This window comes from Balaenoptera ricei, chromosome 16 (genome assembly GCF_028023285.1).
Source record: "Balaenoptera ricei isolate mBalRic1 chromosome 16, mBalRic1.hap2, whole genome shotgun sequence".
In the NCBI taxonomy this organism is placed as follows: domain Eukaryota; kingdom Metazoa; phylum Chordata; class Mammalia; order Artiodactyla; family Balaenopteridae; genus Balaenoptera; species Balaenoptera ricei.
In genome coordinates, this window is record NC_082654.1 from 47,766,643 (window position 1) to 47,781,462 (window position 14,820).

At 39.9% G+C, this 14,820-nt stretch overlaps 1 protein-coding gene across 1 annotated transcript; it reads left to right on the plus strand.

The window, feature by feature from the left end:
• Nucleotides 1–5,005: 5,005 nt before the first annotated feature.
• FAM220A (family with sequence similarity 220 member A) lies at nucleotides 5,006–5,730 on the plus strand. The gene is given in 3 exon segments (XM_059899624.1): nucleotides 5,006–5,105; nucleotides 5,220–5,528; nucleotides 5,531–5,730. Coding segments are annotated over 3 exon segments (609 nt in total).
• The last annotated feature ends 9,090 nt before the right edge of the window (nucleotides 5,731–14,820 follow it).

A 14,820-nucleotide genomic window follows, 5' to 3' on the forward strand; every position in this document is an offset into this window, starting at 1 on the left:
CCAAGTTCGTAGTACAGCTTATTCTTCATCATGAATAACTAGTTATCACTGGGATATATTAAATGGTCTCTGAGAGACTTACCTCTTTTCTTCCTGGTTGAAGTGACACTAAAGGCAAGCAGATAGGTATTTGAAAGCGAGATTGAAAAGAAGATCTAACCAAGCTACAGGATTGCTATGTCAGGTACTTAACCAATAATATATTGCTTTGGAAACCAAGCGTTAAGTTGCCCCACTCCAAGAATATGACGGAACAAAGAATTCACTGCATTATATTCTTTAACACTTCAACAGGAAGAGAAGCAATTGCGTAGATTCTCACCTGTTTTCTTCTGTCTTCTCCAATCCATGTGGCTGCGTATTCATGGCTTTTTTCTGATGTAAGGAAGAAGTGCATCCTAGGATGTCTGCTTTAAAGACAAACAAAGGTTAAGAAGGTGTGTCCTTCCTCCTCTCAACCCTGTGGATCTGCCCCAGTCCTTTTTCTGGAGGGAAGGGAAAGACCAGCCGTTCCTGGAACTTGAGCTCAGAATATTTAATCCTGTCCTTTGGGGGCTGGAAGTGGGCCCTAATGTGATACTTATTAGAACAAACTGCCAGCATCCACTGACCCACTGCTGTTCTCTGTGCTCACTGGAGTCCCCTTAGTCCCTCCTCACCGGAGTCACACGGATCTACTGAGCCTTTAGAGTGGAAGGTTTCCCAAAGAAGACGACCAAAACTGACCAAAACTGTTCATCTGATAACTGGTTTTATTTTTCCTGACTGTTTATTTTAAATGTAGGGCTAACAGATCATGATGATTTTGAACCTGGGGATAAGAAGAGATCTGTGCTAATGTTTACATGATTTTTCTAGGAAGAGAATAAAGAAATTTTGATCCCCTTGGTACCACCTAATATACATACTCTCATTTATTTTTTAATTTATTTATTTTTGGCTGCATTGGATCTTCATTGCTGCACACGGGCTTTCTCTAGTTGCAGAGAGCGGGGCTACTCTTCATTGCAATGTGCGGGTTTCTCACTGCAGTGGCTTCTCGTTGCAGAGCACGGGCTCTAGGTGCACGGGCTTCAGTAGTTGTGGCATGTGGGCTCAGTAGTTGTGGCTCGTGGGCTCTAGAGCGCAGGCTCAGTAGTTTTGGTGCACGGGCCTAGTTGCTCCGTGGCATGTGGGATCTTCCTGGACCAGGGCTCGAACCTGTGTCCCCTGCATTGGCAGGCGGATTCCCAACCATTGCACCACCAGGGAAGCCCCATGCTCTCATTTTAAAAATGTATTGTGTGTCTTAGGTATTTGGTTAAAGTTTTTGCGTATAGATTTGTTATTCCACATTAGGTGTTAGGCATGTAGAAATGGTCATGGGCATAAGGAACTTTCCAAAGGTAAAGAGAATTCAGGCTGCATTAGTTTTTCTTCCTTGCCAGGTTCCTGACGTCATGTTTCCTGTTCATTTCCTTTTCCTAGTTTCCATCTTCCCTCAAGAGAGCTCAAATAAGAAGATGTCTTGAAGGTTCTGAGGACCACCGTCCTTCCATTCATTCACATGTTCACAGACACTTACAAGTGCCTTCTCTGGGCAGCCATTGAACTGTCTGCTCAGGGATGCAAAGATAAATGACTTGTCCTCTGCACTCAGATCTAAACTGAGGCACAGAGAGAGGGTGATACAAAAAACCCCACAAATATCATTTTCTTTTCACTACTCTGTTGCAATCCAACCTAGAAAATCGAATTGAATTTTTATGCTAAAAATTTAGAAATTCGAATAGGCCCCTGGACCATGTCAGTTCACCAGAGTGTTTAATGCCCTTACACAACTTTCTCTGTTGGAGAGTTGTATAAACAAATGGCCTAACTTATAATGTTAAGATGGGCTACCTAAATGCCCTTTCTTGACTTAATATATAGGAGCTGGCACGTGGCTTCTTGCCATCTTGATTCCTATCATCTCAAGTGCCTGCCATCTCTGGTTCTTGGATTCTGAGAAGGTGGCACTGGAGGCTAAAAAGTAGATTTCCTAATAGAAATGTTACTTTTCCCTATGGTGAGTCCACACAGCATAGGTAGAAGGTCAGGTTTATTTTAGCTGGAATTATATTGCCTCAGTTTGAATACTATACATTTAATAGATGAAAAATGAAAATTAGCTTTTACTTGATATCAAGGAAAAAATTTTACTTGGCATCAAAATATGGGAACCCTGGGGATGAAATAATAAAAGGGTCCTTGGTGGTCAAAAGATGGGAGACCATGGCAGAGTGTTGCATTTTCTATTAAGATTTGTAACTATATAAAGTTGGGCATAAAAAATTTCAATATTTGGGAAGAAATATACCCACTGTAGAATTGATAATACTCTCAAAAATATACCCTGATCTGCTCTTGAACATGTATGAAGCATTGTCAGCAGAATCTTGACCTTTGCAGTATTTTAGAGTATTCATTTATTCCACAGATATCATATTTCATTAATTCTAAAGCATTTTTTTCACATTGTAGCATCTGAAATCCAAATACTTCTAAAACTTGGTGGTATATCATAATTTGCAGTATTTTTTAATGGTACATAAACATTTTATAATCTGTGGAATCTTATATTTGAGGAAACATGGTAATTAGAATGCCAACCATATACCAGTCAGTTTTAAGCTTTGGAGCTGTAATTGTGACCAAGATAGACTGGGTTCTTGTTATCAAGTTTACACTGTAGTGGAGAACACAAACAAGAGCTTGTAACATGACTTAGACGGGGTAGTCAGGAAATGGTTTTCTTTTTAAGGGGAATTTCCAACATATACAAAAATAAAGTAGGGTAATAAACCTCCATATATGTATTATCACCCATCTTCAACAATGATCAATTCATAGCTAATCTCGTTTGCTCCATATTCCTACCTATTACCCACCCCAATTTTTTGAAGTTCACCTCAGACATAATAAATGTCTTTAAAGACTATACCACAATATCATCACACTAAAATAAAAGAGAAAGGACTTCTTATTCCAAAAGATGGAGTAGACAAACATTTCCCTATTCTTCCTGCTAAGTACAGCTAAAAACCATGAACATGATATATAAAACAAATATAAAATTCTGAGAGGGGGAAGAGAGAAGGCACACTGGCTAGGGGAATCCTGGGAACCAAGGAACAATACAGTGGTAAGTTCCCTGGATTTTGTTATTGGTCGTATATCCTATAGTGATTACGGGAAAAGGCAGCCACCTGGAAATTCTGAGTGCAGATAAAGAAAGGCCCAAGAAAAGCCTACTCTCTTTAGCCAACGGACTAGGAAAGGGGCAGCCTACAAGACAGAAACTTTTATGTAATAAACCCTCTATTCAAGCCAAACACACAAAAACAACAACAACAAAACTAAGACCCTACCAGCAAAGGTAATGTATAGAGCCTAGGCTTTCACCCTTTCCAGGTTATAACAAAATGCTCCAGTAGGTCAGGTGGTAAAGAGGGTCTCTCCCAACGCAGCTGGGAGTGGAGAACACATGCAAACACTGGACTTCTATCTCCACCTGAGCTAACATGGCTCCTCTCCCGTTTCCTGTTAGGTGCCCTGCCCCTTCCACTAGGAAGTGTCAGAGGAAGCCTAACTGACAGAACTTTTTCCCACTTCTCAGCAGAACTGAGGTCATTCATGCACTTCCATCTACCATTCTGCATTGTCAATGGAGAATACATGAAGAGCATCAGGGTGCTCCCCTTCCTAGCCAGAATTATGTCAGCATAGCCTACAGCAGAGCCTGAACTCCACTTTCTACCCAGCAGTGACAAGGAGCCCTCCCCTCTGTGTGTCAACTGAGGCAGATGGGAGAACCTGAACATCCGTCTCCATCTGGCTGTAATGAGGCAGTGTCTTGTTCCCCAGCTGGAGCAGTACCTGAGGCCAGCTAAAACAGGTATCAGAGGAGGCCTGCTAAAACACAAAATCACTTTCAATGAAAAATCACTTATCCTACCAAGAACCAGGAAGATCTCAACTTGAGTGACAAAAGGCAACCAACAAACAGCAATATGGCGATAACACAAATGTTAGAATTACCTGACGAGGATTTTAAAGCAGCCATCATAAAAATGCTTCAACAAACAATTATGAACACTTGAAATAAATGAAAAAGTCTCAGCAAGGAAGTAGAAAGTCTCAACAAAGAGGTAGAAGATATAAGAAAAACCAATTTTAAATTTTAAAACTAAAAAAATACAATAACTGAAATTTTTAAAAAACCCTCCAAGAATGAGCTCAACAACAGAATAAAGAGGATAGAGGAAAGAATCAGTGAACTTGAAAATGGAACCATAGAAATTAGCCAATTTGAACAATGATAAAAATAGACTGAAAAATAATAAAAAGTAGGGCCTCAGGAAAATCTGAGACTATAACATATGATATAACATTCATATCACTGGAATTCCAGAAGAGAGGAGAAAGATGGTGTGGGATGAAGAAGTGTTCAAAGAAACAGTTTCTAAAAAAAATTTCCCAAATTTATCAAAAGACATAAAAACCTATAGATTCAAAAAGCTGAGTGAACTCCAAACAGGATAAACTAAAAAAACATCCACACCAAAAGCACATCATAGTCAAACTTCTGGAACCAAAAAAGAAAAATTATTGAAAGCTGTCAGAAATGACATCTTACCTGCCAGGGCAGAGGCCAGGAGACATCACGGTGGTGGGTCTATATGGTGGCAGCTCTGTGGGGCTGTCCAGCTCTTACACTCGGCCGCCACCGGCTCCTACAGGGTCTTCTGCAAGGGGCTGACCCAAATACTGCTTGTCTTCGACCTGGCCTGGTGGTTGTACATCAACTTCCCCTACGTCTTCATCATAGCTTCCATGACGCTCAAAGTCCACATGCAGGTTCATACTGAGATCCATCGAAGGCCTTCCTCGGACTGACAGATGTGTCCTTAGTCTCAGGGCATCAGAGAACACATAGCATGAGGGACTGTCAGCATCCGCCTCGCAGAAGAGAAGGGAGCAGGTGATGACTCAGACAAAATATTGTATAGACTTAACGCAGAAGGAGAGCCCTTGCCCATCAGATACAACTTCCAGGACAAATAAGCTTGCAGTTGATGTAAATGGTAATTCACAAAATGAGGAGTTAACTTTGGAAATGAAAATGATCTGAGTGAGGTCAGCTTCTTGCTTCACGACGGCAACAAAGCACTTCCATGTTTGCAAGAATCAATAAGAAGAAATTCAGCTTCAGCAGCTGCTCAGAGGAAGACTGGATCTGTTCTTTGCTCCTGCAAAAGAGTGTTTTGCTGGGGTGTCCTGTGGCACTGGAGAAGCTCAGGTGAGGCACTGGCTGGGAGGAGGGACCACAGCCACTGAGAGCCACAGAGGACAGAGCCACAAAGGAGAGCCTGGGGAGTCAGGACTACCATCCTCTCAAAAATGGTCAGAAATGGGGATTTGTGAGAATGAACCACCAAGTGCTTTGTTGGAGAGGCTAGACTCTGAGTTGGAACTGTCTTGCCTGCATTCCATCCTGTCTACACTGCTGCAGCACATCCCCAAATATTCTTGAATGATGAGACAAAATGTGTTTTCCCTGGCCATTCAAAGCTCATGTTTTCAGAGCAAACAGTAGAATACAAGAAAATGCTTTCATGTGAAAAAAGTACCCCAAATGATCTGCAGATAACACTGGCATTACTGGCTCTACAAGCTTTTGAATTAGCAAATCTGTTATGCCATAATTAAGGTACAAGCAGAACAATTAAAATAGTGAGATTAATTTTAAAAGTTGTCCTAAATGATTTCTTTTGCATTAAGTCTGGATGCAAACCATGCAGCCATGAAGCTCCTGCTTTGGTTTGTATGACCAGATAGACTTAAAGTAAGTGGAATTCAAACTCATGGAAAGCTGGTTGATATGGAAGGAAATTTTTGACTTTCAAATTGTGCTTGAAAAACATTCAGGATTGGGAAACCATTTCAAGGAGAATATTGATATATCCTACATAAATATCAGATTAGGCCCTAAAGATTTAACATGAAGCTTTTACTATGCCTTCAACACCCATTCTAAAGGGCTACAGTCCCAGATACTGTCTCTCCAGACTGTCTCTGACCATCTAATGGAGGTAGATGTTTGTAAAATCAACCCCTCTGTACTTGCTCTGAGCCAGGCTGAGTTGATGGTAAGCTGTTACCATTTCTGCATTTTGTAGAATAATTTTGGTCAACAAAATTTGATTTCTCTTCTCTCATGCCTTTCCTTCCACTTCAAATACAATAAATGGAGGCCCTACAGTGAAAGTTGCAACATTAACCTTACCTTTAGATAAACCTTTCTCTAATTAGGAACCCTAGCAGTGTTATTTGAAATAAAAATGAGCTTGAGACTATCTGTCGTTGCTCAGTTATAGAGAGGCAAATCAAGTATTTCCCTTATAGAAGGTCTCCAGTTTATAAGAGTCAAGGTATCTCTTACACTTAGATTTTTCTGGGTTAACTCCTTTTGTTGTGTGTTGATAACTTTGATAAAAGTCACTTAAGAATGTAAGTTTTTAAGGAGTCCCAAAGTAAGACTTAACCAATTTCAGAATTTGACTGCATATATTAGTTTATATCGTGTGCTAAATTACTATGCCGTGTGTTATTTTAGTGTTTTGGGAAAATGAAAAATAAAGCCCATTCTTTGGCATAATAAATGTCTCATTTTATGTGTGTAAAAGAAAATTACAATTGGTTTCTCATCAGGAACAATTAAGGCCAGAAGGAAGTGGCACAACACTTTTCAAATTCTGAAAGAAAAGAACTGCCAATGCAGAATTCTATATCTAGTAAATATGCTTCAGGGATGAAGGGGGAAAATCAAGACATTCTCAGATGAAGGAAAACTAGGAGAACTTGTTTCCAGCATACCTGCCCTAAAAGAATGACTAAAGGAAGTTCTTGAAACAGAAAGGAAATGATAAAAGAAGGAATCTTGAAACATCAGGAAGAACAGAAAGAGTAAAAATATGGATAAATACAGTACACTGTATTTTTCTTGAGTTTTCTAAATTATGTTGTTGAAGCAAAAATTATAGCTGTCTATTGTGGTTTTCAATGTATATAGAGGAAATAAGACAATTATAAATGGGAAGGTCAAGGGCATAAAGAGAGGTAAGTTTTTTATACTTCACTCAAACTGGTAAAATATTGACGCCAGTAGACAGGGACAAGTTATGTATTTATAAGGTAATACCTAGAGCAACCACTCTGAAAGCTATAGAAAGAGGTACACTCAAAAATGCGATAGATACGTCAAAATGGAATTTTTTAAAAATGTTCAATTAACCCACAGATAGGCAGGAAAAGAAAACAGAAAAATGTTAAACATAGAGAACAACCAGAAAATAAAAAATAATGGCAGACTTAAATATGCATACATCATAATTACATTAAATAACACAACACTAAATATTAAAGACAGAGATTGGCAGTGCATTAAAAATATGACCCAGTTATATGAACTATATGTTGTCTGTAAGAAACTCACTTCAAATATAATGATAAAGGGAGGTTGAAAGTGAAAGGATGGAATAAAAGGTATACTTTGAAACATTAATCAAAAGCAGGAGTGGCTATATTGGTATCAAATAATGTAGACTTTAGAGCAAGAAATTTAGGGATAGAGAGGGATGTTTCATAGTGATAAAAGGGTCAATCCACTAAGAAGACAGCAATCTTAAATTTTTATGTGCAAAGTAATAAGGATGCAAAATATGTGAAGCAAAAACTGACAGAAATGAAGGGAAACAGATATAAAATTATAGTTAATGACTTCAACATCCCTCTCTCAACAATTGATAGAACAATTTGATAGAAAATCAGCAAAGGGAATTCCCTGGTGGTCCAATTGTTAGGACTCTGCACTTTGACTGCTGAGGCCGTGGGTTCAATCCCTGGTCCGTGAACTAAGATCCCACAAGCCATGTGGTGCAGCCAAAAAAAAAAAAAAAAGCAAGGATATAGAACTCAACATCATCCCATCCATCAATCAATGTGATCTAAACACTTAAAAAACACTCCACTCGGGCTTCCCTGGTGGCGCAGTGGTTGAGAATCTGCCTGCCAATGTAGGGGACATGGGTTCGAGCCCTGGTCTGGGAAGATCCCACATGCCACGGAGCACCTGGGCCCGTGAGCCACAACTACCGAGCCTGCGCATCTGGAGCCTGTGCGTCTGGAGCCTGTGCTCCACAACAAGAGAGGCCGCGATAGTGAGAGGCCCGCACACCGCGATGAAGAGTGGCCCCTGCTTGCCACAACTAGAGAAAGCCCTCGCACAGAAACGAAGACCCAACACAGCCATAAATAAATAAATAAATAAATAAATAATTTTTTTTAAAAACCAAAACACTCCACTCAACAATGACGGAATGCACAATCTTTCAAGTACCTGGGGAATATATGCCAAGATAGACCATTCCTAAGCTATAAAACAAACCTCAACAAATTGAAAAGAATTGAAATAATATAAAATGTGTCCTCTGGCCACAATGGAATCAATTAGAAATCAATAACAGAAAGCTAAAAGGAAAATTTCCAAACACTTAGAAACTAAACAACACACTTCTAAATAATTCATGGGATAAGTCTCAAGGGAAATTTTAAGATATATGTTGAATAGAATGAAAATGAAAATATATACACACTACTGTATATAAAACAGATAACCAACAAGGACCTACTGTACAGCACAGGGAACTATACTCAATATTTTGTAATAACCAATAAAGGAAAATAATCTGAAAAAAAATATATCTGAACCACTGCTGTACACCTGAAACCAACTATATTTCAATTAAAAAGAGGAAAGATTGCAAATCAATCTAGGCTACTACCTCAAGAAACTAGGGGAAAAAAAGCAAAATAAACTCAAGCAGAATGCAAAAATAAAGAGCTGAAATGAATAGGATAGAAAAAAAGTTAATTGAGAAACACAAATGAAACAAAAAGCTTTGAAATGTTCAATCAAATTGACAATCCTCTCACATGACTGAAAGGGAAAAATAGAGAAGACTCAAGTTACTAACATCAAGAATAAAATAAGGGATATTACTACAGACCCTGCAGACATTAAAAATATAATAATGGAATACCACAAACAAGTCTACACATATATCTGACAACTTTGATTATATGGAGCAATTCCTCAAAAAGTACAAACTATTACAACTCATCAAATATAAAATGTATAATTTGAATAACCATATAACTATTATGGAAATTGAGTTTGTAATTTTGTAACTCTCACAAAGCAATCTTCACACCTACATGGTTTCACTGGAGAATTCTACCAGCTGTTTAAAGAAGAATTAACATGTCTATACAAACTCTTCCTGAAATAGAAGAGGAGAGAAAACTTCCCAATTTGTTTTATTACCTTGATACCAAAGCCAAAGACAGTAAAAACACAAACAGAACTGCAGACCAGTATCTCTCATGATTAGAGAGAGAAAAATTCTTAACGAAGTGTTAGCAAATAGAATTCAGCAATATAGTAAAAAATTATACACCATGACCAAGTGGGATTTATCCCAGGTATGCAAGGCTGGTTCAATTAATGTAATCATAGCAATAGGCTAAGGAAGTCATATGATCATATCAAAAGATGCAGAAAAAGCATTTGACAAAATCCAAGCCACATTCATGATAAACACTCAGCAAACTAAGAATACAGGGGAACTTCCTCAACATGACATACACACACAAAATCTACAAAAGTCTACAGTTAACACTGTGCTCAATGTTTAGAAACTAGATGATTTCTTCCTAAGGTCAGGAACAAGGCAAGGATCTCTCACTATGTCTATCCCACATCATACTGGAAGTTCTAGCTAATGCAATATAACAGTAAAAGGTATATAGGTAGGTTGGGAAGGAAGAAATAAAACTTATTTTGTTCCCAGTTACATGATTATTGTTGTAGAAAATCCCAAAGATGAACAAAAAACTCCTGAACTAATAAGCCATTGTATTAAGGTTTCAGAATACAAGGTTAATGCACAAAAATCAATTGCTTTGGGACTTCCCTAGTGGCGCAGTGGTTAAGAATCCGCCTGCCAGTGCAGGGGACATGGGTTCAAGCCCTGGTCTGGGAAGATCCCACATGCCATGGAGCAACTAAGCCCATGCGCCACAACTACTGAGCCTGCGCTCTAGGGCCCGCAAGCCACAACTACTGAGCCTGCACTCTAGAGCCCGCGAGCCACAACTACTGAGCCCGTGTGCCACAACTACTGAAGCCCGCGTGCCTAGAGCCCATGCTCTGCAACAAGAGAAGCCACCACAATGAGAAGCACATGCACCGCAACGAAGAGTAGCCCCCACTCACCGCAATTAGAGGAAGCCCGCGTGCAGCAATGAATACCCAACGCAGCCAAAAATAAAATAAATAAATTTATTTTTTAAAAAAATCAATTCCTGGGCTTCTCTGGTGGTGCAGTGGTTGAGAATCTGCCTGCCAATGCAGGGGACACGGGTTCAAGCCCTGGTCTGGGAAGATCCCACATGCCGTGGAGCAACTAGATCCGTGAGCCACAAGTACTGAGCCGGCGCATCTGGAGCCTGTGCTCCACAACAAGAGAGGCCGCGATAGTGAGGCCCGCGCACCACGACGAAGAGTGGCCCCCGCTCATTGCAACTAGAGAAAGCCCTCACACAGAAACAAAGACCCAACACAGCCAAAAATAAATAAATAAATAAATTTATTTTTAAAAAAAATAAATTCCTTTGTTATATACCAGCAATAAACAATTGGAATGTGAAATTTAAAATATAATGACATTTACATTAACACCCCAAAAATAAAATAATTAGGTATGTCACAAAATATGTACAGGATCTGAGGAAAACTACAAAACTGATTAAACAAATCAAAGATGATCTAAATGAATGGAGACATAATCCATGTTCATGAATAGGAAGACTCAATATTGTTAGGGTGGCACAATATGCATTGATCCATAGATTTCAATGCAATCTCAGTCAAAATCCCAGCAAGTTATTTTTGGATATAGACAAACTGATTCTAAAGTTTATATGGAAAGGCAAAAGACCCAGAATGGCCAACATAATACAAGACAAGAAAAGCACCACCAGCAGGCTTACATTACCTGACTTCAAGTCTTACTATAAAGTACAGTAATCAAGACAGTGTGGTATTGCCAAAAGTATAGACTAACAGATCAATGGAACAGAAAAATGAGCCCAGAGATAGAACCACATAAATACAGCCAATTGATCTTTGGCAAAAGACCAAAGGCCATTCAATGGAGAAAGGATAGCCTTTTCAACAGATGTTCAAACTGGACATCCACGTACAAAAAAATTAATCCAGACCTTACACCTTTCACAAAAATTAACTAAAAATAGGTCATAGGCTAAATGTAAAACACAAAACTCTAAAATTTCTTGAAGCTAACACAAGCCAAAATCTAGGCAACTTGGGCTTGGTGATGAGTTTTTAGATACAATACCAAAAGCATCATCCATGAAGGAAAAAATAGATAGGTTAAAATGAATAACTTCTCCTCTGCAAAAGACACTATAAATGAAATGAAAAGGCAAGCTACAGACTGGGAGAAAATATTTGTGAAAAACACACTTGATAAAAGACTTGTACATTCCAAAATGTATGAAGAACTCTTAAAAACTGAACAATCCAATTAAAAAATAGACAAGAGAACTGCTACACATGTATTAGAATGGTTAAAATCCACAGCACTAACAATATCAAATGCTGGCGAGGGTATGGAAATAAAGGAACTCTCAGTCATTGCTAGTAGGAATGCAAAATAGTACAGCCACTTTGGAAGACAGTTTGGTAGTTTCTTACAAAAGTAAACATAGTCTTATCGTATGATCCAGCAACCACATTCCTACATATTTACCCAAATGAGATGAAAACTTATGTCCACAGAAAATTCTGCACATGAATGTATACAGTGGCTTCATTTATGATTGTCAAACCTGGAAGCAATCAAGAGGTCCTCTGGTCAGTGAATAGACTGTGGAACATCCATACACTGGAATATTATTCAGTGATAAAAACAAATGAAATATCAAACCACAAAAAGACATGGGAGAACCTCAAATTCACATTGCTAAGTGAAAGAAGCCAGTCTGAAAAGGCTACATATTGTATGATTCTAACTATATAACTTTTGGAAAAGGTAAAACTACAGAGACAGTAAAAAGAGCAGTGGTTGCCAGGAGTTTGGAGTGGGGAACAGAGATGGGGGAAGGAGTGAAAAGTTGGAGCATGGAATTTTTAGGGTGATCAGACTATATGATAATGTAATGTTAGATACATGACATTATGCACTTGTGAAAACCCATACAACTGTACAACACAAGCAGTGAACACCAAAGTGAACTAGGGACTTTAATAATAAGTAGCAATATTGGGACTTCCCTGGTGGCGCAGTGGTTAAGAATCCGCCTGCCAATGCAGGGGACAGGGGTTCAAGCCCTGGTCCGGGAAGATCCCACATGCCACAGAGCAACTAAGCCCGTGTGCCACAACTACTGAGCCTGCGCTCTAGAGCCTGCGAGCCACAACTACTGAGCCCGAGTGCCACAACTACTGAAGCCCGCAGGCCTAGAGCCCATGCTCCGCAACAAGAGAAGCCACTGCAAAGAGAAGCCCGTGCACCACAACAAAGAGTAGACCCCGCTGGCCACAACTAGAGAAAGCCTGCGTGCAGCAACGAAGACCCAATGCAGCCAAAAATTAATTAATTAAAAAAAATAATAAGTAGCAATATTGACTTACCAGTTACAAATGTACCACACTAATACAAGAAGTTAAGAATAGGGGAAACTCTGGGGAAGAGGGAGTGTTTAGGAACTACACATACTATCTTGTGAACTTTCTGTAAACCCAAAATTTCTCTAAAAAATAAACTCTCTTTTAAAAGAGGGGGAGGGAGGGAGGGGAGGAGGCAAAGAGAGAGAGAGAATAGTATGAGTTGATTGTGGGGCTGGACTTCGCATGGCTTTGAGCTGCATTGAAGATTTCACTGTCTAAAAACAATGGGGTGCCACTGATAGGACTCAGGTACCCAGTGTCAAGGTTTAGGGTTGAACATGTGCTATTTCCAGGCCTCTTGTTGATGATGGAGGTCTTGAGACTTTTCCACTAGTCTACTGAAATGTAATTCTCTGTACCTTCATGTGTCTATGAACATACCAACTCCCCCTTCCTTTTATTAAATAGTAAGCCTAAATTCAACAAATATTTGCTCCATATACTGGAATTTTAAGAGTTTATCAGTTCTTGAGGATATGAAGGGGCCAAGAGAATTCTACTTCTATCAGTAGGGTAGAGTAAATGATTTTTAAAAAACCCCAGGGCTTCCCTGGTGGCACAGTGGTTAAGAATCCGCCTGCCAGTGCAGGGGACATGGGTTCGATTCCTGGTCCGGGAAGATCCCACATGCTGTGGAGCAACTAAGCCCATGTGCCACAACTACTGAGCCTGCGCTCTAGAGCCTGCGAGCCACAACTACTGAAGCCCGCACACCTAGAGCCGATGCTCTGCAACAAGGGAAGCCACCGCAATGAGAAGCCCATGCACCACAACAAAGAGTAGGCCCCGCTCGCCACAACTAGAGAAAACCCGCGCGCAGCAACAAAGACCCAATGCAGCCAAAAATAAATAAATTAATTAATTAAATAAAAATTAAAAACCCAACTATACTCTAGATATAACATACCTTTATGGATTTTTTTGTTCTTGAAAAGTCCCACCTCCTTTCAGCCTCCCCCCAAGTGAATTAAAACTAAATCTAGGAATAGTAAATGGTAAGCAAAGGGGAGAGAAAGGGTTGACCTGAGGGTGGGTGCCAAAAATTGCACTATAACTTGTATTACTATACTTTGGGCCAATAAAGAAGGGGGAATGACTGGGCAGATTAGAAGAAGAATCAACTAAAACCAAAAGAAATGGAAAATAAAATTGGTTAAATGACAGATTAGACACAGTTGAAGAGAAGGTTTGAGATTGGCAGCTATATCTGATTACTCAAAGTGAGATACAGAGAAGTAAGTCAATGGATAAAAATTAAATGAGATGGTTCATTTGACGGCCTTCACAGATCTGTCTTTTGATTCAACAGTATTTGGATGGAAGATAACCCAGGACTATTCTCCTTCTAGACTCTGACCACACTTCAATGTTCTGTCCAACCTCAGCCTCCAAAGTACCTCTGAACCAGCTCATGTCTCATGCCTCCAAGACCAGCTAACACTGTATTTTGTGGCCAGTGCCTTGTCTCCAACAAGAGCTCCCAGATCCTTCAGAATTATTCAAATAAGGCCAAGGCCACTCACTATCCACTATCTGGCCAAGCTGCATTTGTGAACCTCTAACACCTGACTCTCTCTGGGCTTTTCTTTCTTCCTTCCTTTCTCTTTCTTCCTTTCTCTTTCTTTCTTTCCTTCTTTCTTTCTTTCTTATTTATGCCATGTTGGGTCTTCACTGCTGCGCATGGGCTTTCTCTAGTTGCGGCGAGCGGGGGCTACTCTTCGTTGCGGTGCGCGGGCTTCTCATTGCAGCGGCTTCTCTTGTTGCAGAGCACAGGCTCTAGGCGTGCGGGCTCAGTAGTTGCAGCACATGGGCTCTAGGGCACGTGGGCTCAGTAGTTGTGGCACGCAGGCGCTAGAGCACAGGCTCAGTAGTTGTGGCTCATGGGCTTAGTTGTTCAGCAGCATGTGGGATCTTCCCAGACTAGGGATCAAACCTGTGTCCCCTGCATTGGCAGGCGGATTCTTAACCACTGCACCACAAGGGAA